A 25,448-nucleotide genomic window follows, 5' to 3' on the forward strand; every position below is an offset into this window, starting at 1 on the left:
TTGAGTACTCTATGATGGAATCACCTTCCCCACTTTTTATATCACAAACTGGTTTGGCATTCTCTATAAAACCTAAATGACTTCTTTTTATTTCCTACATGGCTCTGAAAATGCTGGTGGCCTCTCCATGCCTAACCCCATGGTGTAATGGTGCCCTTATGGCACCACTATTCTATCTAGAACCTGGCCCTACGAAATGTGCTCTAGATCATAAGCCTAAATAATGTGGAACACCCATTCCACAGAGAATTGGTGACCGTTTAATATTTTCCAAAACAATCTTTAAAAGGGAACAAAGACAAAACTCATGCAAGTGCTAAAATAATTTTTTATGTAATGAATATTAGAAAATGGAATGTAGAACTGTTGAGCAACAGTAATTAGAATTATAATATATAATAATTCTATAACATCGCATCTAACGTGTATTTTAAAAATATAAATGTATTTTGTGGACATGTTCAATAAAACTAGAAAATAAGGACAATTGATGATTTTCATTTGTTCACTATCTAGAGTTTCACTTATGAGCTGATACTTATATTTGATGAGTTTACAGTATTTCCTCTGACATATCTCTGGAATGCTCTCAGGGGGTGGATGTTACGCAGTTGGAATAGAAACGCTATAAAAACGAATCCCCCTATCACTACAGATGTTGCAACAGCAATGAGTGTATGTCCTGGAAAAGGCAATGGAACTTCGTCAACATAAATCTGAAAAGAAAAAGTAAAAAGGTTATATTTTCTGGGTGTAGTAATTGAAAACAATGGACAGTGTATGAGCCCCACAATTAACCAGACAGGAAAATTCACCAAGAATCCAGTGGGCATTCAACATCCTTTCCACCCACACCCTGTCCAAGCCCTATCCGGCACACAAATTGTGTCCATGTTTTTATCTTTATCCATAACTTGGACTGACAAGAGTTGTGTCATTTCCCAGTTATTATCTCATTCCATACTTCATGCATTTACTATACCTGAAATTCTTCTACTAACTCACAAAAGGTGACCCCGGGAACCACAGACAGCTTGAAGTGAAACAGCTCAGAGCCCTGTGGAACAAACACAGAAGCTCAGTATCAACATGTGTGTTCCTTTAAACAAAAATATCTGTGGGCGCCATTTTCAGAGATGTCATTCAAAAGGGGTGCCATGGCTTTTGTCATGAGCATCACAGATAAAATGAAGAGGGATTAAAACAGGAACTCAATGACGCATTTTCATTTTCAAAATGAAACTAAAATATAAAACATTCTGGCTTTCGTGAACACTTTGAATTGGCCTCTGCACTCTCGCTGTTTTTCACACTGACCTGGGCTTTATGTATCTCTATGACCCTAACTTTTGGAAATGACTCTTCTGCTTCCCTGTAGTCAATTGATCTGGCCTATCTCTGAGAAAATAGCAAATTAATGTCCTGTTCAACATTCAGATTCCTTTAGAAATAAGACAACCAGGGAATAAAGACAAAAGAAAAGTTTTCTATACACTTTAAAGCTGCTCTTCCCACCATTCTCCAACCTGTAGACTTCGGCACACATGCTTCATTCTAAGCTCTGCACAGTAAAAAGAAAAATGATGTCAACTCACCATTATACTTAGGTTGAGCCCTAAAGGATTATACACTTCAGTCTTAAGCATGGGCTCTAAGTAACCTTGCATTTTCCTGACACTTAGTGGAGTGTTGTGCTCTGAAATATACAAAATACATTTAGAAAACTTACATTTACATATTTTGCATAAAAGTTGTTATATACATTAGGATACAATGAAAGATTCTATTGTGTGATGTTACTAAGGTAACTCAGGCTCTTAGTTATGTTTGACTTTGTAAATACCTTTAGAGTTGAGTTTTACAAAAGACACTTTAATATAGGCTTAAGCAGAAGGGCTAAGAGGAAAAAGAGACACTCAGAAGATGACAAAATATACCCCAGAACATGGCTGTGGACGTCTCAAAGATACAGCAAATACGACACACCCTAGCCTGGCTATGGGATCCAGGGAGAATTGCCCATTTTTATTTCTAAAAAATATCATATACTTGTTGACTGAAGAGTGGGTTGAGTGATTATAAGCATTGTCTGCTCTTGTAGAGGACCTGGGCTTTATTCCCAGCTGTCATATGGCAACTAACAATCACCTGTAACTCCAGTTCTAGGATCTGATTGCCTCCTCTGGCCTATGAGGGCAACAGGCATGCAAGTGATGCACAAACACCTAGGCAAAACACTCATATTCACAAAAAAGTAATTTAAAAAATCCTGGTACTGGGTATTGAATCCTAGTGCCTTCTTCACACTGGAGAAACCCTCTAAAGCCAAACTACAACCTCACTTCTCTTCATGGGGAAGTAGACTAACTAACTGCCTCACACTGCGCCAATGTCCTCCTCAAGGAGAGAGTGTCTGACCACCTTGCTGCAGTCTGAGTTCTCTCTAGACTCTGACTCACGAGAAACCAGTCCTGGCATGTCGTGGTTTGCAGTTTTCATAGTGGAAGGCAACGATTTTCCCACAACAGCAGCAGAGTTGCACTATGGACCCCTTATGGGTTCTGCAGGAGAAGGAAGCAGCTCTTCCCACCTATCTTGTCATTTTTTCTAAACAAGTGAACCGGTATAGGTGTTAGAACTCGAGTGGCGCAATGGTGCGAGGAGCTAAAGAAAGTAACTTGAGCCTGGTTGTCTCCTAAGCTCCTTCTATTGGGAATGCTCTCACCATGTTAACTTAAGGGTTTGAGTCAGCTTATAAAATGCTTCCATATTTCAAAGTCAATTCTCCAAACCTAGTAAGAGCCACCAGGATACCACAGAAACTGGGAATATTAATCATGGAAAATGGGAGCTTTACTTTCTTTCCTGGACTTTAAGAGGGCATTCAATTTGGTAGGGTAACCTTTCTGAATAAGAAAGGAGAGATTGGGTGGTGGGAGCAAGAGGGGAGGTTTTGGGGAGGGGTCAGGAAGAAAAGAGGGTATGAGAGGAATCTGTGATCAGACTGGGAAAACGAAACAAAAACATTAAATAAAAAAGGGATAAAAAAGTAAATTTGTGAGAGTTAGACTCACTGACTACCAGTTGTCTGCAAACATAGTGATAGAGTGATGACTAATCACTATCCATCTATCCATTTATCTATCTATCTAGTACCTGAAAATATTTACACATAAATAAACACAAAATATGCAAGTGAAAATTGTATCTTTGAGGTAAAACTGAATTTAAGAAAATTTCCTTTTGTATTGTAAAATATATTTGTCTCTTTGGGGTTCTTTTACCATAAAATCCCCACTCTCTTTCTTTTCTTTCTTCCTTCTTTTTGGGACAATGTCACATAGCCCAGGCTGGCCCCATGTCGCTATAGAAGTAAAACTAACCTTAAATTCTTTCCTCTACCTTGCAGGTGCTGGGATTACCACTCTATACTACCACATTCAATTAAATAAATCTTCACAAAACTTCCTTAGATAATTAGATACGTATGTTTAGAATATCCAGCAACACCTAGAATATTTAGTTAGCTGCTCTCATAGTAAATAGTAAAGATACACAACTGGAACACAGCACAAACTTAAATTTTGCTACTAATCTACAACAAGACTCTCAGATGTGTTTCCATGCTATAGTATGTGTTAAAGATTTATTTATAATTATGTTTGCATGTGGGTATATAGAGGCCCCTGCAGACACACAATCATAGGGCCCTTGAAGCTAAAGTTACATTTATATGAACTAGTTGACATGGGTCCTCTGAGAGAGCATCATACTCTTTTAACCACTGAGCAATCGCTCCAGTCCTGCAGTTCAAAGCTAAAAAATACTGGCCGTATACCATTGAATCCAGGTTACTGGAAGTGATGAGAACATAAGAGGACATGACAGAGGTAAACGTGAGCAAGCCAAGGGTTCAAATCCTTTTCTGAAATACTCCAGGTTATTTCAGTGAACAAGCAAAACAGCAATAATAGAATGGCTTGTAGATACAGACAGAAGACAGAACACATACTTATTTGCCAGTTTTGCCTCTTATTCAGTTCAGTCATTGTAACCAAATATGGAGGTCCCGCGAGGAATTTTTTTTCTTCATCACGAATTTCCAAAACAACTGGTAACTGTGTGACTGGAAACTTGAAACGGCGAACCTAAAATGTAAATTCCGTGAATGCATGTAAGTGTGGAAAGTTCAATACTATCATTCCTGGTCAAGAAATGAATGATATTTTCACAGAACCTTGGCTATTCCAAGTAGAGTGCTTCTTAGGGTCTCTGCCTTTCAGACATGAAAAGAGTCTACCACAACAAAATCCATACAAATTCCGCAGCAGCAAACATGATAATGAGATTCAGAAGATTTAGAAATAATGTTTAAGGTTTGTATACAAAGTGCTATATAAATACACATACACGTATATTTTCTTGAAAAAAATATATATTCCTTAAAGTTTCTTCTGTGACTGCTGTTATACTTTAGGGTTTGTTTTGTTTTTTCATTCTTGCCTGTCCACTTCTCCCCAGATATACCTCCCTTCTGTCTTTATGTCACATAAATTCTCTTATCTGTGCACCCGGTTAAGATCTCTTCCTCCTCTGGTGTGGTCCATTTTCTACTTTCTACTCTCCCAATTAAGTGTAGAGTCTTTGTATGGGGAAAAACATAGCACTTCCCTTGTGATCACAACTTATCTCACTTAATATAATGATCTCCAGTACTATCCATCTTCCTGCAAATGCCATGATTTAATGCTTCTTTGTGGCTGAAAAGTCCACTTGCACTGCATATTGTTTTTCTATGTGTCGATGACATTTAGAATGGATTCCCTTCTTAGTTATTGCGAGTACTGCAGTCATAAGCATGTATGTGCATGCATCTCGGGTTGTATAGCGACTGAGTTCTTTGGGTGTATATCCACGAGTGGTACAGCTGGGCCACATGGCAGTCTTTTTTTTTTATTATTTTTATTCTTTTTTAATTAAAATTTCCACCTGCTCCCCGTTTCCCATTTCCCTCCCCTCCTCCCAAATATTGCCCCCTCCCCCCACTCCCCTCCCACTATACCCAATCCTCTTCTCCTCCCCCCACTCCATTCCCCCTCCCTCTCGATGCTGAAGAGCAGTCCAAATTCTCTGCCCTGCGGGAAGACGAAGGTCTTCTATCTATGTCCAGGAAGGTGAGCGTCTAAACAGGCTAAGCACTCACAAAGCCAGTTCATGTATTAGGATCGAAACCTAGTGCCATTGTCCTTGGCTTCTCATCAGCCTTCATTGTCCGCCATGTTCAGAGAGTCCAGTTTCAACCCATGCTTATTCAGTCCCAGACCAGCTGGCCTTGGTGGGCTCACAATAAATCAGTTCCACTGTCACAGTGGGTGGGTGCATCCCTCGTGGTCCTGGTTTCCTTGCTCATGTTCTCCCTCCTTCTGCTCCTCATTTGGACCTTAAGAGCTCAGACCAAATTGAGTCTCTGTCTCTACCTCGATCCATCGCCAGATGAAGGTTCTAAGGTGATATGCAAGATATTCATCAGTATAGGATAGGGTCATTTCAGGTTCCCTCTCCTTAGTTGCCCAAGGTACCAGCTGGGGACAGCTCCCTGGACACCTGCGAACCCCTCTAGAGTCAAGTTTCTTGCCAACCCTAAGATGGCTCCCTTAGATAGGATATATACTTCGCTGCTCCCGTATCCTCCCTTCCTATATCCCAACCATCCCAATCCCCCGAGCTCCTCCCATCCTCCCCTTCTCATGTTTCTCATCCCATTTCCCCTTTGCCCCTTGCCACCTCACCCGCAAGTTCCCAGTTTTTGCCCTGCAATCTTGTCTACTTCCCCTCTCCAGGCGGATAACTATACGATTTTCTTTGGGTTCACTTTCTTATTTAGCTTCTCTAGGATCACAAATTATATGCTCAATGTCCTTTATTTATGGCTAGAAACCGATTATGAGTGAGTACATCCCATGTTCCTCTTTTTGGGTCTGGGATACCTCACTCAGGATAGTGTTTTCTATTTCCATCCATTTGCACGCAAAATTCGAGAAGTCATTGTTTTTTACCGCTGAGTAGTACTCTAATATGTAGATATTCCACACTTTCTTCATCCATTCTTCCATTGAAGGGCATCTAGGTTGTTTCCAGGTTTTGGCTATTACAAACAATGCTGCTATGAACATAGTTGAACAGATACTTTTATCATTTGATGGGGCATCTCTTGGGTATATTCCCAATAGTGGTATTACTGGATCTTGGGGTAGGTTGATCCCAAATTTCCTGAGAAATTGCCACACTGATTTCCAAAGTGGTTGCACAAGTTTGCATTCCCACCAGCAATGAATGAGTGTGCCCCTTTCTCCACAACCTCTCCAGCAAAGGCTATCATTGCTGTTTTTGAATTTAGCCATTCTGACAGGTGTAAGATGGTATCTCAAAGTTGTTTTAATTTGCATTTCCCTTATCGCTAAGGAGGTTGAGCATGACCTTAAGTGTCTTTTGGCCATTTGAATTTCTTCTGTTGAGAATTCTCTGTTCAGTTCAGTGCCCCATTTTTTATTGGGTTCATTAGCATTTTAAAGTCTAGTTTCTTGAGTTCTTTATATATTTTGGAGATCAGACCTTTGTCTGTTGCAGGGTTGGTGAAGATCTTCTTCCAGTCAGTGGGTTGCCTTTTTGTCTTAGTGACAGTGTCCTTTGCTTTACAGAAGCTACTCAGTTTCAGGAGGTCCCATTTATTCAATGTTGTCCTTAATGTCTGTGCTGCTGGGGATAAACGTAGGAAGTGATCTCCTGTACCCATATGTTGTAGAGTACTTCCCACTTTTTCTTCTATCAGGTTCAGTGTGTTCAGACTAATATTGAGGTCTTTAATCCATTTGGACTTGAGTTTTGTGCATGGCGATAGATATGGATCTATTTTCATTCTTCTACAGGTTGCCAACCAGCTCTGCCAGCACCATTTGTTGAAGATGCTCTCTTTTTTCCATTGAATACTTTTAGCTCCTTTATCAAAAATTAGGTGTTCATATGTTTGTGGGTTAAAATCAGGGTCTTCTACTCGGTTCCATTGATCGACTTCTCTGTTTTTATGCCAATACCAAGCTGTTTTCAATACTGAGGCTCTGTAATAGAGTTTGAGGTCAGGAATGGTAATGCCTCCAGACGATCCTTTATTATATAAGATTGTTTTGGCTATCCTGGGTTTTTTGTTTCTCCATATAAAGTTGATTATTGTCCTCTCAAGATCTGTGAAGAATTTTGATGGGATTTTAATGGGGATTGCATTGAATCTATAAATTGCCCTTGGTAGAATTGCCATTTTTACTATGTTGATCCTCCCAATCCAAGAGCAAGGGAGATCCTTCCATTTTCTGGTATCCTCCTCAATTTCTTTCTTCATAGACTTAAAGTTCTTGTCAAATAAATCCTTCAATTCCTTGGTTAGAGTTACCCCAAGATATTTTATGCTATTTGTGGCTATCGTGAATGGTGATGCTTCTCTGATTTCCATCTCTGCTTCCTTATCCTTTGTGTATAGGAGGGCAACTGATTTTTTGGAATTGATCTTGTATCCTGCAACGCTACTAAAGGTGTTTATCAGCTGAAGGAGTTCTTTGCTGGAGTTTTTGGGGTCGCTTATGTACACTATCATATCGTCTGCAAATAATGAAAGTTTAACTTCTTCCTTTCCAATTTGAATCCCTTTGATCCCCTTATGTTGTCTTATTGCTATTTCTAGAATTTCAAGCACTATATTAAAGAGGTATGGAGAGAGTGGACAACCTTGTCGTGTTCCTGATTTTAGTGGAATAGCTTTGAGTTTCTCTCCATTTAATTTGATGTTAGCTGACGGCTTGCTATAAATAGCTTTTATTATACTTAGGAACGACCCTTGTATTCCTAATCTCTCTAAGACCTTTATCATAAAGGGATGTTGAATTTTGTCAAATGCTTTTCCCGCATCTAATGAAATGATCATATGATCTTTTTCTTTCAGATTATTTATATGATGAATTACATTGACAGATTTTCGTATGTTGAACCAGCCCTGCATCTCTGGGATGAAGCCTACTTGATCATAATGGATAATTTTTCTAATGTGTTCTTGTATTCGGTTTGCCAGTATTTTATTGAGTATTTTTGCGTCAATGTTCATGAGTGAGATTGGCCTGTAGTTCTCTTTCTTGGTTGTGTCTTTGTGTGGTTTTGGTATCAGGGTAACTTCAGCTTCATAAAAGGAATTTGGCAATGACTTCTCTGTTTCAATATTGTGAAATACATTAAGGAGTATAGGTATTAGGTCTTCTTGGAAGTTCTGGTAGAATTCTGCATTGAAGCCGTCTGGACCTGGGCTTTTTTTGGTGGGGAGGTTTTTTATAACAACTTCTAATTCTTCGCGACTAACAGGTCTATTTAGATTGTTCACCTGGTCCTGGTTTAACTTTGGTATATGGTACTTATCTAAAAAAGTGTCCATTTCTTTTACATTTTCCAATTTTGTGGCATACAGGTTTTTGTAGTAAGATCTAATGATTCTCTGAATTTCCTCTGTGTCTGTGGTTATGTCTCCGTTTTCGTTTCTGATTTTGTTAATTTGCGTATTCTCTCTCTGCCGTTTGATTAGTTTGGATAGGGGTTTATCAATCTTATTGATTTTCTCCAAGAACCAGCTTTTTGTTTCATTGATTCTTTGGATTGTTTTCTGTGTTTCTATTTTGTTGATTTCAGCCCTCAATTTGATTATTTCCAGTCTTCTACTTCTCCTAGGTGAGTCTGCTTCTTTTTTTTCTAAAGCTTTCAGGTGGGCTATTAAGTCTCCAATGTGTGCTTTCTCCGTTTTCTTTAAGTGGGCACTTAATGCTATGAACTTTCCTCTTAGCACCGCTTTCATAGTGTCCCATAGGTTTGAGTATGTTGAGTCTTCATTTTCATTGAATTCAAGAAAGACTTTAATTTCTTTCTTTATTTCTTCCTTGATCCAGGTGTGGTTCAGTAGTTGACTGTTCAGTTTCCATGAGTTCATAGGCTTTCTGGGGATAGCATTGTTGTTGAATTCTAACTTTAATCCATGGTGATCTGATAAGACACAGGTGGTTACCGATATTTTTTTGTAACTGTGTAAGTTTGCTTTGTTACCGAGTATGTGGTCTATTTTCGAGAAGGTTCCATGAGCTGCAGAGAAGAAGGTATATTCTTTCTTATTTGAGTGGAATGTTCTATAGATGTCTGTTAAGTCCATTTGATTCATTACCTCCCTTAATCCTCTTATTTCTCTGTTAGGTTTCTGTCTGATTGACCTGTCCATTGGTGAGAGAGGAGTGTTGAAATCTCCTACTATTAGTGTGTGTGGTTTGATGACTGCCTTGAGTTTTAGTAACGTTTCTTTTACATAAGTGGGTGCTTTTATATTAGGAGCATATATATTCAGGATTGAGACTTCATCCTGGTGAATTGTTCCTGTTATGAGTAAAAAATGTCCCTCTCCATCTCTTTTGATTGATTTTAGTTTGAAGTCAACTTTCTTAGAAATTAGTATGGCCACACCTGCTTGTTTCTTAGGTCCATTTGCTTGATAAACCTTTTCCCAGCCCTTTACTCTGATCCCAGAGACTGAACGAGAATGTCTGACCTGCAGACAAATGCAACAGATCTCCATCCTATGAGCCATCTCCTCAGTACTGGCTTTACTATAAATTGAGATCAGGCATTGTAATCTTTCCATCACTACTCTGTTTAAGATGCCTTTGTCTATTCAAAAGTGTTTGACCTTCCCTGTGGATTTGGGGATTGCTTTCCTGCTCATGTAAAGAATGGCACTGGAATTCTGATGGGGATTGCATTGAATGTGTAGATTGCTTTGGGTGAGCCAGCCATTTCACAGCATTACTTGCATTGGTTCATGAGCATGAGAGGCTCTTCCATCCTCTAGTGCCTTCTTCAGTATCTTTCTTCATTGTCTTAAAAATTTTTAATTAAGAGGTCTTTTACCCCATTGTTAGGATTCTCTCCTTCCTTCTTCCCTCCTTCAACCACTCTCTATCTTCAGATACTATAAATAGGATGTTTTTTTTTTCTCAGAATGTTTGTTTTTGGTTATTTTACTCTTTTGGCTTTTGGGGGGAACCTACCACAGAACTACCAAATAAAATATGCACAGAGTCTTATTGTTTTTTATAAATGTGGCACATTTACACAATGGAGTACTACTCAGCTTCAAAACAAAACAAAAGAACAACAACAACAAAAAAAAAAACCAATGACCTCATGAAATTTGCAGGCAAATCTATGGAACTAGAAAGTCATTCTGAGTGAGAAAACCCAGACCGGGAAAACCAAGCATGGTATTTATTCACTCATAAGTGGATATTAGGAGTGAAATATAGGATAACTAACCTGTAATCCACAGCCCCAGACAGTCTAGATAACAAGCAGGCACTAAAGAGGGACAAATGGATTTCCCTAGTAAGGGAAAATAGAAGAGATCTCCAGGGTAAACTAGAGCAGGGTTGAGGGGACAGGCGGATGGGAACTTAGTTGAGTGGGCTGGGTGTGGGAGTTGTTTGGGGGCGGGACAGAGAAGGAGAGTAAAGAAAGAGATGTCTTGATGCGGGGGACATTTCAGGGTTAGGGAGAAACCTGGTGCCAGGTAAACTCCAAGAAATCCACAAGAATGATTCAGTTAAGACTCCTAGCAATAGTGAATAGGGTGCCTGAACTGGCCTTCTACTGTAATCAGACTGGTAAGCCCCTAATTGTCATCAGAGAGCCTTTATCCGGTAACTTACGGAAGCAGATGCAGAGATCCATGATGTGGGTTTCCCTCTGTGTGCTGTGAATACCACTGGTTAACAAAGAATCTGTTTTAACTCATTGCAGCACAGAATAGGGCAAGGCGGGAATTCCAAGCCCATAGAGAAGGAGGGAGTAGGTGGAGTCACAGAGATGCCATGTTACCACCAAGGGAGAAAGCCTCCTATGCGAGCTCTCTGGGACCTTGTGGTGATGCACAGAATAATAGAAATGGTTAATTTAAGGTGTAAGAGCTAGCTAGAAATAAGCTTAAGCTATTGGCCAAACAGTATTGTAATTAGTATAGTTTCTGTGTGATTATTTTGGGTCTGGGTGGCCAGGAAACAAACAAGCGGTCACCATCAACAGAATGGCACCCACCATCTGAAGCATGAATCCACATAAGACCTAAAAAGGATTAAAAAAGAGAGAGAGAGAGAGGATTTTTAGATGCACAAAAATGGGAGCCAAACACAGCTTCTTGGTAGCCACAATTTTTTTTTCAAGAAGGGTTATGTTTGCTGGCAGCAAGCAGGGGTATCATGGCTCCTTTAAGAGAGGTATTCCTAATTCAGCATTAGTGGCAAAAAAAAAACTGCGTGGTTCAAAATGGCAGATTCCTGGTTTGTGCTAGTTGAATGAACAGCCCTGACCTTTTTCAGGAGGCTGAGCACTTAAATGGGATTAGTTAGCCAAGTGCTACAACTTGCTTAATGGCAACATAGATCCACTGTGTGCCTGGAAATGGGGCTTGAGCATGGCTCACAGTGCTGGTCCTGAACAGACCTCTGCCATGTTGGACTGGGTGAATTCAAAAGGCAAAACAGCCTTAATCCTAGGCACACCGTTTCACATTTCTTTTATTGATTTTTATTTAGCTCTACAATTTTCTCTGATCCCCACCCTGTCTCTCCCCTCCCCTTCAATCCTCTCCCAAGGTCCTCATGCTCCCAATTTACTCAGGAGATCTTGTCTTTTTCTACTACCCATGTAGATTAGATCCTACATGTATGTTTCTTTTAGGGTGCTCATTGTTGTCTAGGTTCTCTGGGATTGTGATTTTTTGGCTGGTTTTCTTTGCTTTATGCTTAAAAACCACTTCTGAGTGAGTATATGTGATAATTGTCTTTCTGCGTCTGGATTACCTCACTCAAAATGATGTTTTCTAGCTCCATCCATTTGCCTGCAAAATTCAAGATATAGTTATTTTTTTCTGCTGTGTAGTAGTACTCCATTGTGTAAATGTACATTTTCCTATCCACGCTTCACATTTTAAGAAGGTCTCCTCATCAGAAAAGGATTACAGATATAAAATAAGACAGATTCAGACATAAAAGGCCCCTAAACGAGAGACAAAAATATACATAGGCTTGGGAGAGAGAAGAAAAAGAGTATATACAGCTATAAAAGTAAATAGTTTTTAAAAATAACAGACGTAAAGAGACAGAGTATAGACAGTCATAGATTAAAGAAGATAATAAATACTATACTTATATAAAAAGTAAATAGAATAAGAAAAATAAGTCACATAAAGATGGAATATTACATAGAGTCCAGATTATGTATATTATCATGTTTTCTTTGAATTTTTTGACTATAGAGATATATTTGATTCTGGGGGCTGCTTAGCTAAACCAACATATGTATTTTTAAAGTATCTTGACTTCAAAATTTGGGTCTAAGAATATGTTGCTTTGGAAAAGAGGTTCTGCTTTTGTTTCCACAGAAGATGAGATCCTGTGTATTCCTTCCAGACTAATATGGTTCAATGGGACAAGACCCCCTAAAGGTCTCCATGAACATCTAAAATTACTTCACCCAACAAAAAGCAGGAAGCAATTTGGAGAGAACTGTGCCCAAATTCCCAAGTATTGTTTATAAGTGTTTGTTTACATTTAAAGTGGGATATGCTGTAGAGATGAATACTTTGCATTGGTATGGATCTTGATCTATTGATACAGATTTAAGGTCAATTTTTTATATGTATATTTCTTCTCTTGATTAAGGTATTGTGTTTGTGCAGCTCATTTAAAACTGTAATGTATAATTAAGAAATATAGGTTAATGGATAATCATCTGTTATAGTCAAGCTTGTAGTCATGTTTGTTAGCCTTTCTAGATATATAGAGATATATTTCAATTAGATAGGTATTCTTCAATCCTTTCAAAGACTTAACAGAATATGGCATTTAAATGTTTGAAAAACTTAGGACTTTTCATGACAAGGAGTCACATCTGCTCCTGGAAGCACCAATTATTTCAAGAGGAAGATGGGCATTGAAGAGAAGCCTTATGGAGTTTGCTAGTCATTTGGGCAAGAGACTGCTCTTTTCTGGACTGCTTGATGTTATGCTATATAAACTAGACATGCAGGACCCACAGAAAAATAACTGCTGATCTTGCCTAAAGGTCAGATTGTCCTTTAGGGTTCCTGCTTCATAAAAGAGTCTGCCAGACATTCTGCAGGACACAGAGGAAAGTGACTGACAATCTTCCAATATAGGAACTGTCTTTAAAATTCTTGCTTTATGGAAAAGTCTGCCAGATACTATAGGCCTGTAGGCTAAAGCTGTGTACCCCAATGATACAGAAGAACTTGGGGTGACTGTCCAGACAGCAAGATGTCTCTGTCAATTCTAGAGTTTTGGAAGTTGCTTACAATGTACTTACTGTTAACTTAGGTAATATTACATCCTTCTGGGGTCTTTGACGAAGTAGAAGAATAGATAGTTATACTTATAATATTCTTTAGTTATGATAAAAGATAGATACAAATATTGTAACTATAATTCTTGATGATAACTTTTTTGTTATATGCAATCTTGATATGTTAAAGTTAAAACCTTCCTTTTCTTTAGACAGAAAAAGGGAGGTGATGTGGGATTCCCCTTTGTATGCTGAGAATACCACTGGTTAATAAAGACTCTGCTTTGGGTCTATTGTAGTGCAGACTAGGGCAAGGCAGGAATTCCAAGCAGTTAGAGGAGGAAAGAGTAGGCGGAATCAGAGAGGCTATGTAGCCAGCCACTAGAGGAGAAAGAACACCTGTGTGTTAGTACTGGTAAACCACGACCCTCGTGGTAAAATATAAAAGAACATAAATGGGTTGATTTTAGATGTAAGAGCTAGCTAGAAATATGTTTAAGCTATTGGTCAAACAGTATTGCAATTAATATAGTTTCTCTATGATTATTTCAGGTCTGGGCGGCCGAGAAATAAACAAACAGCTTTCTTCAACAGATCCACAGCCAAGCACTAGAATGAGCTCCAGGAGTCCTGCTGAAGAAAGGGAGAAGGGATTGTAGAATACAGGGGGGTCAAGGTCATGACAGGGGAATGCATATCGGCAGGTGACCCGAGATCCTGGGAGCTCATGGATTCTGGACCAACAGTTAGGGATCCTGCATTGGACCAACCTAGACCCTCTGCCTCTGTGTGACAGTTGTATAGCTTGGTCTGTTTGTAAGGCTCCTAGCAGTGAGATCAGGACTTGTCCCTGACATTTAGCTAGCATTTGGGAACCTGTTCCCCATCCTGGATTACCTTGCCCAAGGTTGATACAGGGGGAGAAGCTTGGTCTTACGTCAACTTGATGTGCCATGCTTTGTTGACTTTCATGGAAGGTCTGCCCTTCCTGAATCAAAGAGGAATGGATGGGAAAGACTTTGATAGCAGGGGTGGAGGGAACTGCAGTCAGCGTGTGAAATAAATTTAAAGAAATAATCAGTGAGCTCACTGGATTCATGTGTCTCTAATGCCTCAACACTGGGATTGCAGAGACATGTGGCCATGCCCAGCAATTACATGAAGGTGGGTGTTAAAACTCATGTCCTTTTCCTTTTAGAGTGAGTGTTTTTACCCATTGAACCATCTCTCAGGCCCCAGAACTTATTTGCTTAACTAACCAATTATACTGCCTTTTTTTGCATATTTGCTCATGTGTGGTGTTTGTTCATGTAGGTGTGCATATTGTGTGCATTCAAGGGTATGAAGGAGCATATGTCCTTTGTGTGTCTTCCTTGAACACTTGCTACTTTATTTGCTGAGGTGGGGTCTCTTGCTGACCCCAGAGCTTACCACTTTGGCTCATCTAGCTAGCTGTCTAGCCTGGAGATCACCTACTTCAGTCTGTCAAGTACGAGCATCACAGGTGAGTCAACAAATGCATTCAGTTTTCTATAGGTGCTGAGGATCTTAACTGTTGTTTCCATGCATGAGTAGGAAGCACTCTGTCCTCTTGAGTTAGCACCGTAGATCTCTTATATTGTCATTATTTGTGAGTACTGCTGGACTGAATTCTGGATTACAAAGACTATAAACTTTATGCCCAAGAACATGGACATACTAGCTGCAAAACTTTGTAATGAACCAGATTTCACCATTACATGGTATTGTGCTTCATTAGTTCTACATCGTTGTCACACAGACATGTGTGTCTACATATGTATTTTTATATGCATTGCATGCAATGGAGAAGTCAGGGCAGGTTTTGTTTTACACAGGGTTAAGTCTACTTAATTCCTGTAGGTACAAAAGTCCAATACTTTTAGCTATGTCATATTTAGTTATAAGTCATAATAGGCATTATTTCCACATGTGAGATTTAATTATTATTACTATTTTAAAGATATGTTTTAATGTATAGAGGTTTTTGCCAGCATGTTCGTCTCTAAATTGTATCCATACAGTGCCTGTGGAAGCCAGAAGAAGGCAACAGATTTTCAAAAACTGGAGTTATAGAAGGTTGTGAGCTGCCTTGGATTCTGGAAATTGAACCTGGGTCCTCAGCAAAAGCATCAAGTACTCTTACCCACTCAGCTCTGCCTCTAAGCCCCATGTCTGTGTTTTCATGTCTAACTAAAAGGCACCTTTCCAATCACGGGAATAGGAAACACGTCATCATCAGGTAATTACAAATTATCTTACCTGGGCTGGAGAGATGGCTCAGTGGTTAAGAGCATTGCCTGCTCTTCCAAAGGTCCTGAGTTCAATTCCCAGCAACCACATGGTGGCTCACAACCATTTGTAATGAGGTCTGGTGTCCTCTTCTGGCCAGCAGGCATACACACAGACAGAATATTGTATACATAATAAATAAATAAATATTTTTAAAAAATTATCTTACCTTTTCTTTGCAATCTGAGACATCAAGAAAATCGGAAAGCTTATGTTTCTCTGAGCAGTTGCACATTTCCCGATTGGTAGCATTAGCACACTGTTTGAATTTGCCAGTTTCCTGTAGATAGAAGTAACAGAGGGTGACCTGTTTTCATCATTTGTAGTTTTTCCAAATTAAGTGCTTAGGAAATATTTATAATCTGAATAATAAAATTTCAAGAAAAGAAGAAAATTCACTAATGATACGATAAGAGGCTGCGAGGGTGTAGATCTGTACACAGTGCTGGCCCAGGAGGGTTATCAAGTAGTGATGCAACAGTATTTCTGCATTGTAACCTAACAACAGTTCTTCCAGTTTACTCATGGACATTCTCTTCAGAAACACTGCACAAAAGACACAACTTCCTTTCTGTGACTTCATTTCATAGCAAGTTTCTCTGACTAGACTGAAAGCCCATGAAGACACCGGGTATCATGCATGTATGGGCAGTCACTTAGAGAATGCTGACCAGTGTCTGATAACACTGACGTGCTGATGTGGACCTTGCATTCCAAAACCTTCTTCATGGGTAGCTGTGCTGACACATGTCAGTACACTCAGCACTTCGACTCGGCACTTTGATCAGAAGTACCAAGTCAGCCTGTGCTACATTGCAAGTTTGAGCCAGCCTGGACTATAAAGTAAGACCTTGTTGGAGAACACAAAACAAAATAAACCAAGGGTCGGATGTCACTCTTTTTTTTTTTTTTCAAGACAGGGTTTCTCCGTAGCTTTTTTGGTTCCTGTCCTGGAACTAGCTTTTGTAGACCAGGCTGGCCTCGAACTCACAGAGATCCACCTGCCTCTGCCTCCCGAGTGCTGGGATTAAAGGTGTGCACCACCACCGCCCGGCTTCAGATGTCACTCTTAATTACATGGTATGAATTATACATATTTCCAACTTAGCACCCAGGGAAATCATGGAGAGGGGAACTCGAGGAAAGTAAGAATATACATGCAATGGTTATAGTAACAAAGCAGGTTTTATCTTTGGGAGAAAATGGAGTTAGAAAACTCAGTGTCTTAGTGATTCACTGTTGGAGCAGAATTTCTTGCCCTTAAATACAAGATTCTGCAAGAGGTGTGTTAACCTCTGGATATTCTGTGTGTATACATGAATGCAATGTATATTATTAGTTTATTCAACTCTTGTTCTTTTTTTTTTTCCAAACAGTGTCTATCTCTGTAACTAAAAGAGGCCTCAGACTGGCATTATCACTCAGGCTGATGTCAAACTCCTGACATTCCTTACTTTGGCTCTTGAACTGCGGAGAACACGTGTGTGTGTGTGTGTGTGTGTGTGTGTGTGTGTGTGTGTGTGTGTGCCATCATGATACAATTGTTCAACTATTTCTGCACACTCCTTTGTCTGATATTCATTGGACTACTGGGGATATAGTAAAAATAGGTCAAAAACAAACAAAACCCTTGGCTGGCATATACAAGACTTTGCCTTGACCATCAATAACAGGAAAATAAAGCAAATCACAAAGAAATAAGTCTTGTTTTATGGGCTTACTTTCTTGTGGTGTCAGAAAGACACAAAAATAAAATAAAGGAGTAAAATGTCTAGAATAGTAATACTTGATATGGAGAAAACAGGAAGAAATAGAGAATCAGGGATGGCGGAGCTGGGGTTATCATTCTACATGGATTGGTCAGGGAAGGCCTCACTTTAAGCAGAGCATTAAAGCCAGAGCCTGACAAAGGGGACTGTGAGGTGACATCTGACAGAAGATGAAAGGCTCTTCTGCAGCTGCAAAGACCTGAGGTGACATATATCAGAGAAACAGAGAGGAGGCCAACATGGCTAGAACAGAGTGAGCTGGGGGCAGTCATGTTGAAGAACGATTGCAGAAACAGAGAAGATTAAGGGGACCGGTGAAGGGGAAGACCCTCAGCCCAGAACCTAATGTGTGTTTCTCTTTGGCTTATAGCCAAGAACTTCAACAAATATGAAAAAATCAAATATCTATATGGATTTTGTACAAAGACAATAATCATTTTTCTGAGTGATCTGTCACACCATTATATTGAAACGAGAGGACCGGGTGTGCTTAGGATCGTGTGGCCTCTGAGTTGAACTAGAGTAGCATGGCATTCTCATCCTGAAAATTGAACAATGAACCTCACGAACACCCTTAACCTTTCATTTACAAAAGGAAATTCTCTCACTTGACCAGGCTGGACCTGTCAAGGCCTCAACTTGACAACTCACAGAAATGTGTCTGCCTTTGTCCCTAGCATGCTGGAAGGGTGGCCCCAACGCATCAGACAAAAAGGAAATACTTAAGGGAGATAAACCAACAAGTGCATATGCTATTGAAAAGCTTACTTTTAAAGCATTTAGTCTTTGACATGGTGGCAAATAGCATCTTTTATCAATGTAATTTTCCGGTCATAATCATAACTATGACACTTAAGGTCCCTTTCTATGAAAAATAGAGGTTAACAATGCTAAAGTCTAAGGTGTGCAGCATGAATTGACTCTATTATCCAAACTGAGTGCTTCTCGGGTCTGACTCTTGCTGGAATGCTCTTCTGTGGCTTCAGTCAGTGGAGGTCCTAAGGGAAAATTCCTCAGGCTTTGTCTCCCTGCCTCTCATTGACAAAAGTCAGATGTGAAGCCAAAACCATGTTTTCCCTTTAAAATGCTACAAGCCATGGAATCATTCAGTAATTAATCAGCCTCATTTCACAAGGTCAACCCATCAGAGTCAGGGACTCTGTACTGGAAGATTAGGCCACGATGCAAGCATGTTGGAATTATTGCCTTGTGAATAAAGTGACTGTTTCTTGCTGTAGATTTCTCTTTGTAGCTTAGCCCCTGCTGTTACAGATTTGAGACTTATATCCCACAGTTCAGAACTAGTTGATGATTTATTGGGCACAATTTCCCCTAAACTACTGGGGTTTATGGATTACAGTTCCTAACTTTGTGTGAAAACTATCACACAATCAAGAAACCTGCTTCCCACTACCAGGTCTCTGTTCCTTTCTTCAGTGTAAATGCAGAGATCGGCTTTCCTGAGATTATCTTTATTGGCAGGCATTTGATCAGTGTTTAGGATCCAGGCAAATGTATCCCATTTAAGACATTCCCAGATATCCAACGACATAAAATTATCACATGCCCAAAGCTGCACAGACAGATAAAATAAGTGTGACCTGGTTTTACCTTACAATAGATTTAAAAAAAAATTGACCTCAAACTAACCTTTTATTAAAAGATTCCTAACTCCCCATGCTCACTTCACCTCACTTCACTGATGATTTTAGTTCAGGAGATTTACTACTTATTTCTTACTCTCAGAGAAAATAATTAACCATCAACCCCCAGCGTTGAGGAGGACGAACCTCCACTGGTGACTCTGATCGGCATCAAACCCTGCATCTGATCATTTAGAGGCTTGGGTCTCCTCTGTGTTCCAGCTGCTTAGAGAAACTGGTGTAAACTTCCGATCTAAAAGGCCCTTAGAATTTGCAACATTTGGCAAAAGGGCTAATGGCCCAAGGGCCATAAAATTTCACTTGTCTGTTTATATAGGTTGACTGGTCACTCTCTATGCCTGGAAGATTTTATGGTCTTTATAGCTAGGTAAGAACAAAAAGTGAACAGAAGCTGGAGCAGAAGTATCCCAGAAGTTAGCAGATAGGAAACTGAAGAAGGAGGAGGGGAGATAGCAGAGAATTGGAATTAAGACAGAGAACTAGAGCTAAGGAATTAGAGTCAGTTAGGAAAGAAGAAGAGAATGGAGGACAAGGAAGAGAACAAACAGACATCTAGGGGAGAACCGCAGGTGAGTTCATTCATTTTCTCCACAGATCCCCTTCGTTATATTTTCATTGCCAACTGCAGCACCTTAGCTGGACCTTGAAGGGATCTGAGGGGCTGGTACCCCAAATTTTGAATGTGACTGGCAGATGTTACTTGTTCTTAGCAAGAGAAGAGCTAATTTTCTGTAGTGCATGCTGCTCTCTTTGCATATCAGGCTCCAGAGGCTCCCCAGATCATCTGCCTTTTCTGTGAGCCCCATGCCGCCCTGTGTTCTGCCATGCTCATTCCTCCTGCAGAAAGGTGGTGCCAAGGCCAAGGAGCCAGCCTCTTTTCTAGTACTAACATGGCAGGAGTCTAAACGTGCTCACATCAGAACAAAGAGTCGCCTTTCCTTCTTGGACACCATTCAGTTTACAAGGCTGAAAGACATGAGATGGGTCTAAGCCCTCCTCTCAGAAAACACAAGGCTCTTCCTCTACCTGTGGCCTTGAAATCTACATGGGAGCCAAGAATCAAGGAGAGAGTCTGCCTCAGCTTCTCGGCTGCTGTCTTAGTCAGTGTTCTATTGCTGGGAGGAGACCCCATGACCACAGAAGGAATGCTCCACTTTAGAGGTGTGCGCTCAGTCTCAGTCTGGATTAAAGGTGTGAGTCATCCAGCCTACGCCCACAAGACCATGCTTTCTCCAACAAGGCCGCACCTCCTAATAGTGCCCCTCCCGATGAGTTCATGGGGGCCATTACATCAAACCGCCACAGCTGGAAAGGGGTGTGAGAGTAGCTGAAGGGGCCAAAGCAGCAGAGGCTGACCAGGGGACGCAGTTGTCCTGGAGTAATAAAAATGGCGGAAATGTCTCATTAAATCCCAGAACTGTGACGATGTGCCCTCTAAAGAAACTTTCTCTTCTAAAATTGCAACTTACCAAATAAGTATGAATGTATTTGTGTATCTGTGTGTGTGCATGTTGTGTGTGTGTGTTTGTGTGTGTGTGTGTGATGTGCATATGTCATGGAGTGGGTGGAGTCCAGAGCAAACTAGCAGGAATCAGTTCTTTCCTTCTACAGTTTCCTGGGGGTCAAACTGAGGTTCAGTCTTGATGGAGCTAAACCCTCTCATCAGCATAGTTTTCCTTATAAATATAAGAGTAATATTTTTATAAATATGAGTAAATATAAAACAGACACTACTTAGTCCATTTATAGACAAATTATTTACCTTTGACTTGTGAAATAGATTTCTTGGTATGGGTTTGCTAGGGTCTGCATGATAAAAATTATCCGTGAGTGGAATAGAAATTCCCATATTAGATGGAGGTCTGTAGTTTACCTGCAAGTGATTAAATAAATAAAGAGGGCCACACGTTATTATTCACCAAAACATCAATATTTTATTTTTCTAGACAATCATCCCATGCAAATATTTCACATTTAGCCTCAGTATCACAGTCAATTTCTCCTCTTCAGTAACCTTACCCCTAAGTTTCTGTAGCCTCAAAATGTTAACCCATGATGATATAATATGAACTCTGCAAAGAGGGGAAAATGACTTTTACTACCTAAACAGCTGTCGTAGAATTAATGCAGGTGTGTCCCAGCATTGTAGAGACGTGGCTCAGGGATGTGTTAGAACACACCTTCAAGTGTGGCTCAGGGATGTGTTAGAACACACCTTCAAGTGTGGCTCAGGGATGTGTTAGAACACACCTTCAAGTGTGGCTCAGGGATGTGTTAGAACACACCTTCAAGTGTGGCTCAGGGATGTGTTAGAACACACCTTCAAGTGTGGCTCAGGGATGTGTTAGAACACACCTTCAAGTGTGGCTCAGGGATGTGTTAGAACACACCTTCAAGTGTGGCTCAGGGATGTGGTAGAACACACCTTCAAGTGTGGCTCAGGGATGTGTTAGAACACACCTTCAAGTGTGGCTCAGGGATGTGGTAGAACACACCTTCAAGTGTGGCTCAGGGATGTGGTAGAACACACCTTCAAGTGTGGCTCAGGGATGTGTTAGAACACACCTTCAAGTGTGGCTCAGGGATGTGTTAGAACACACCTTCAAGTGTGGCTCAGGGATGTGTTAGAACACACCTTCAAGTGTGGCTCAGGGATGTGTTAGAACACACCTTCAAGTGTGGCTCAGGGATGTGTTAGAACACACCTTCAAGTGTGGCTCAGGGATGTGTTAGAACACACCTTCAAGTTTTCTTATTTTTCCTGTCACAAAACTAAAAGCAGCACATGAGCTAATTTGTGGTTTTCAAGTGGTCATAAGAATCCCCAAATAAAATAAAACACAACAAAAATGGCTGATCAGATGCCTCAGCTGGAAGCGTCTCCCACACAAGTGTCAGGCCTGGGTCCCAGTACCCAAGTGAAAAACCAATTCTAGCACCACCCATGGCCCCAATGCTGGAGTCAGAGACAGTCCTATCCTGGGAGCTTGTTGGCCAGTTCAAGAAAAATGGTGATCTTTAGGCTCAGTGGGAGACCTTGTCTTAGAAATAAGGCAGAGAAACAATGGAAGGAAGACATTCTAATGTTGACTGCTGACCTCCACACTACATGAGCAAACATACCTGCACAGACATACCTGCACACACACTTGCACACATGTATACTGGCCACTCTCATACACAGAAAAACAAAATTAAAGACTCACAGATACAAACAAAACAAAAGCAAAAATTATTATATTGAAATGGGAGAACTGAAAAAAAACATTTTGTAACTTTATCAAGGAAAAATCAAAAAACAAGCCCAAACACATAGAAAACTAGGACCAATTAGGTAATTTGTTTGAGACAAGTCACTCTAAGGTAAAATAGCTGCGTGAATCTCAAAACCCAATATTATGCCATCGTCGTATTAATGACACTGATGGTGACGAGAGAAGTTAGTTAGAAAAACAACTATTTCAGAAGGTTCTCACAGTTCAGAAATGGACCATCACTATTATGTTCTCAAAATGACCCACAGTTTGAAAATGTTGTACGTGCTAGAGCACCTCAGAAATGCTAAGGCAGAATGGTCATGGAAGCACACACGAGAGAATTATCACTTGTTCTCCTATGGGTGCTATAGCTAGATTTCTTACTGGCAGAGTTTTGATCATGTTGAAACCGTGTCTGTCCTTGTGCACGCCACTAGCCCAGGCTTCATGTGGTATGTGTTGTGAAGGAATGTAGTACATATCCCTGAGATAGCCGCAGCTGCTCTTCATGGTGGGCACCATGGTAGTGACAGGGCACTCGATCGATGCTTCCCATATAATTAGGCCTATTGAGGTGGAACCCTGGAAACATCAGAAAATGGAGTTTAGAATCCTGGAAACACCCCAAATACATTATTTTAATAAACCAGAGAATGACATATGATAGATGTATTTTTGGTTTTCAGTGAATGAGTTAACTAAGCAAGTAGCAATCCAGCCAAAAGAAAAGAAGAAATATCAAGAAACAGAGAGATACAGAACAACATTAAATTAGGTATTTAAAACTCCCGACACGGACTGCGGTAGTCTCACGTTTTGTTGGTTCTCTTCGTGTGTGTGTGTGTGTGTGTGTGTGTGTGTGTGTGTGTGTGTGTGTTACAGGTCAGAAGATAACTTGCACAAGTTTAGTCTTTTTTCCTGCCTCCACCTTCCAAGTGCTGGGACCAGAAGCATGCATTAACGTCCCTGAGATATTTGATGCTGGGATGTAATCCCTTGCTCTATGCCAGCCAGACAAGCACTTTACCAACTGAGCCACAGTTCCAATCCCTAGTGTTTTTGTCTTGGAGTTTGTCAATACTGTTTCTTTGTTTACTAATTCCCAGGGTGGATCTTGTTACCTCTGTTAATCTAATTGACAAAATATTTCTTAGTGAGCTCATAGGCCAACCTGATCTAGACAAATTCATTGACAAGCTCTCCCAGGTGATTGTAGATTGTGTCAAGTCGGTAGTTAAAGCTGAGCATTAGAGCCCAAGTGTCACTTCGGGAGGGGACATAAACTGCCCATATGAGTAGCATACTGAACCAAATCTGATGCGAAAATATAATCAAATTTATTTAAGCTAAGTACTATACTATCAATAATCACATAAAATAAGATAGCTAAAATTAATGTGGCTCAAGGTTCAAAACATTCCAAGTAAAAAATGAAACAAGAAGGGGTAGGGTATGGAGTAAAAAACTAAAAGAAGAAGAAAAACAGAAAATGAAGGGGGGCATAAAAGTGCTAGAGAGAATTTCTGATTAACAATGAAGAGAACAGAAAAGATAAAATCAGAAAAAAAGGTTTAGAAATATAAAAATATGAAAAGTTTTTTCTTCTAAGATTCTCTTACTATGTAGCCCTGGGTGGCCTGGAACTCACCGTGTAGACCAGGCTGGTCTCAAACTCTCAGAGATCTCTGCCTGCTCCTGCCCCCAGAGTGTTGGAATTAAAGATGTGCAATACTCCTGACCAGAATGCCTATGTAACATTTCTATAACCTTCACCCTGTCTTATAAAATACCACACATGTTAAGGCTACTTACTTACTCTTGATGGAAGGATTAAGTTTGTCTTTAATAACTACTATGTCTATATTTTCTACAGATAACAGATTATTTTATAATTTAAAAAATTCTCTTACTTTTTGGAAATAATTGCTAGCTACCTCAACCTTCAAATGGTAGCTATCAACGAAGTCAAAATATCCTTCTACCTTAACGTTCAATATCCATGGGTTTCCAACAACTACAATGACTGGTGGGACCTCAAGTATTCTCAGACCTGTGGAAACAGTGCCAAAAGCTAACATTATCAAACGAAAATTATAAGAAGAACTGAGTAGTGATTGGCATCTTAATAGTCCTTAGGAAATTTATCTTCACAGATATTTTCCTCAGAAAATTTATTGTCCCTTCCCCTCCTCATTTCTCATCCCGGTTGTCACATGGACAGCAAGGTCACTCGGGTACTTCTGATTATGTGTGGGACCAGGCAGGAATTTGTAGGTATAATCACCTACAACTATGGAGCTGAGAAAGCTGATGCCCATATATGACTATTAATATCCCTGCAAAGATTTTGTGTGTGCTGAGAACTGAACTCGGTTCTCTAGAGAGCCATGTGAGCTGCCTGTCCAGTCTCCCTCACAATCTTGCCCGTGAGACTTACTGGTTTGGGAAAACCTCCTCCAGAAAAACTTAGGAGTCAGACAAAACATCCCAGGCTCTCTGACTTGCTCTTCATAGTAACCTAGGGTGAACTTCCTTCACTGCAATATCAAGTTTTCTGCCCTCTTTTGAACAATGCATGATCTTGAAATGTGCATATTCAAGAATGTTTCCATCTAGCAACACTCCTGGGTGAAGTATGTGTAAGTATGAATAAGCGTGTATATCATGTTCAAGGATGTTTCCATGTGTTGACACTCCTGTGTGGGGTGTGTCTAAGTATAATCTCATACTCAAGGATGTTTCCGTCTAGCAACACTCCTATGTGAAAGTCAAGCATTTTTGCTTCCCCCCCCTCGGGGAGAAATTGCTTTGGAAATATTCACAGTATGTATATCATGTTCAAGGATGTTTCCATCTAACAATAGTCCTATGTGAAGTATGTATAAGTTTTCTCAGGAAAGGAAAAAAAAGTCAAGCCTTTTTGCTTCTTTCCCCTGGGGAGACTGTGCTTTGGAAATATTCACAGTGTATCCTTCCTTGCTGGGTGGAGAAAGCCTTTCCTTCAGTCTGTTATCTCTTGG

General features: G+C 40.1%; 1 protein-coding gene across 1 annotated transcript in view; it reads right to left on the minus strand.

The window, feature by feature from the left end:
• Nucleotides 1–524: 524 nt before the first annotated feature.
• Catsperb (cation channel sperm associated auxiliary subunit beta) overlaps nucleotides 525–25,448 on the minus strand; it is a 176,294-nt gene continuing 151,370 nt past the window's right edge. Inside the window, exons 19-26 of the mRNA XM_057782160.1 lie at nucleotides 24,339–24,478; nucleotides 22,813–23,010; nucleotides 20,934–21,044; nucleotides 15,908–16,018; nucleotides 4,013–4,148; nucleotides 1,596–1,696; nucleotides 983–1,057; nucleotides 525–716 (exon numbers count right to left, since the gene is read on the minus strand). Coding sequence (XP_057638143.1) covers nucleotides 525–716; nucleotides 983–1,057; nucleotides 1,596–1,696; nucleotides 4,013–4,148; nucleotides 15,908–16,018; nucleotides 20,934–21,044; nucleotides 22,813–23,010; nucleotides 24,339–24,478 — 1,064 coding nt within the window. The remainder of the gene's footprint in view (nucleotides 717–982; nucleotides 1,058–1,595; nucleotides 1,697–4,012; nucleotides 4,149–15,907; nucleotides 16,019–20,933; nucleotides 21,045–22,812; nucleotides 23,011–24,338; nucleotides 24,479–25,448) is intronic.

The sequence above is a fragment of the Chionomys nivalis genome, chromosome 10, assembly GCF_950005125.1.
Source record: "Chionomys nivalis chromosome 10, mChiNiv1.1, whole genome shotgun sequence".
NCBI lineage: Eukaryota > Metazoa > Chordata > Mammalia > Rodentia > Cricetidae > Chionomys > Chionomys nivalis.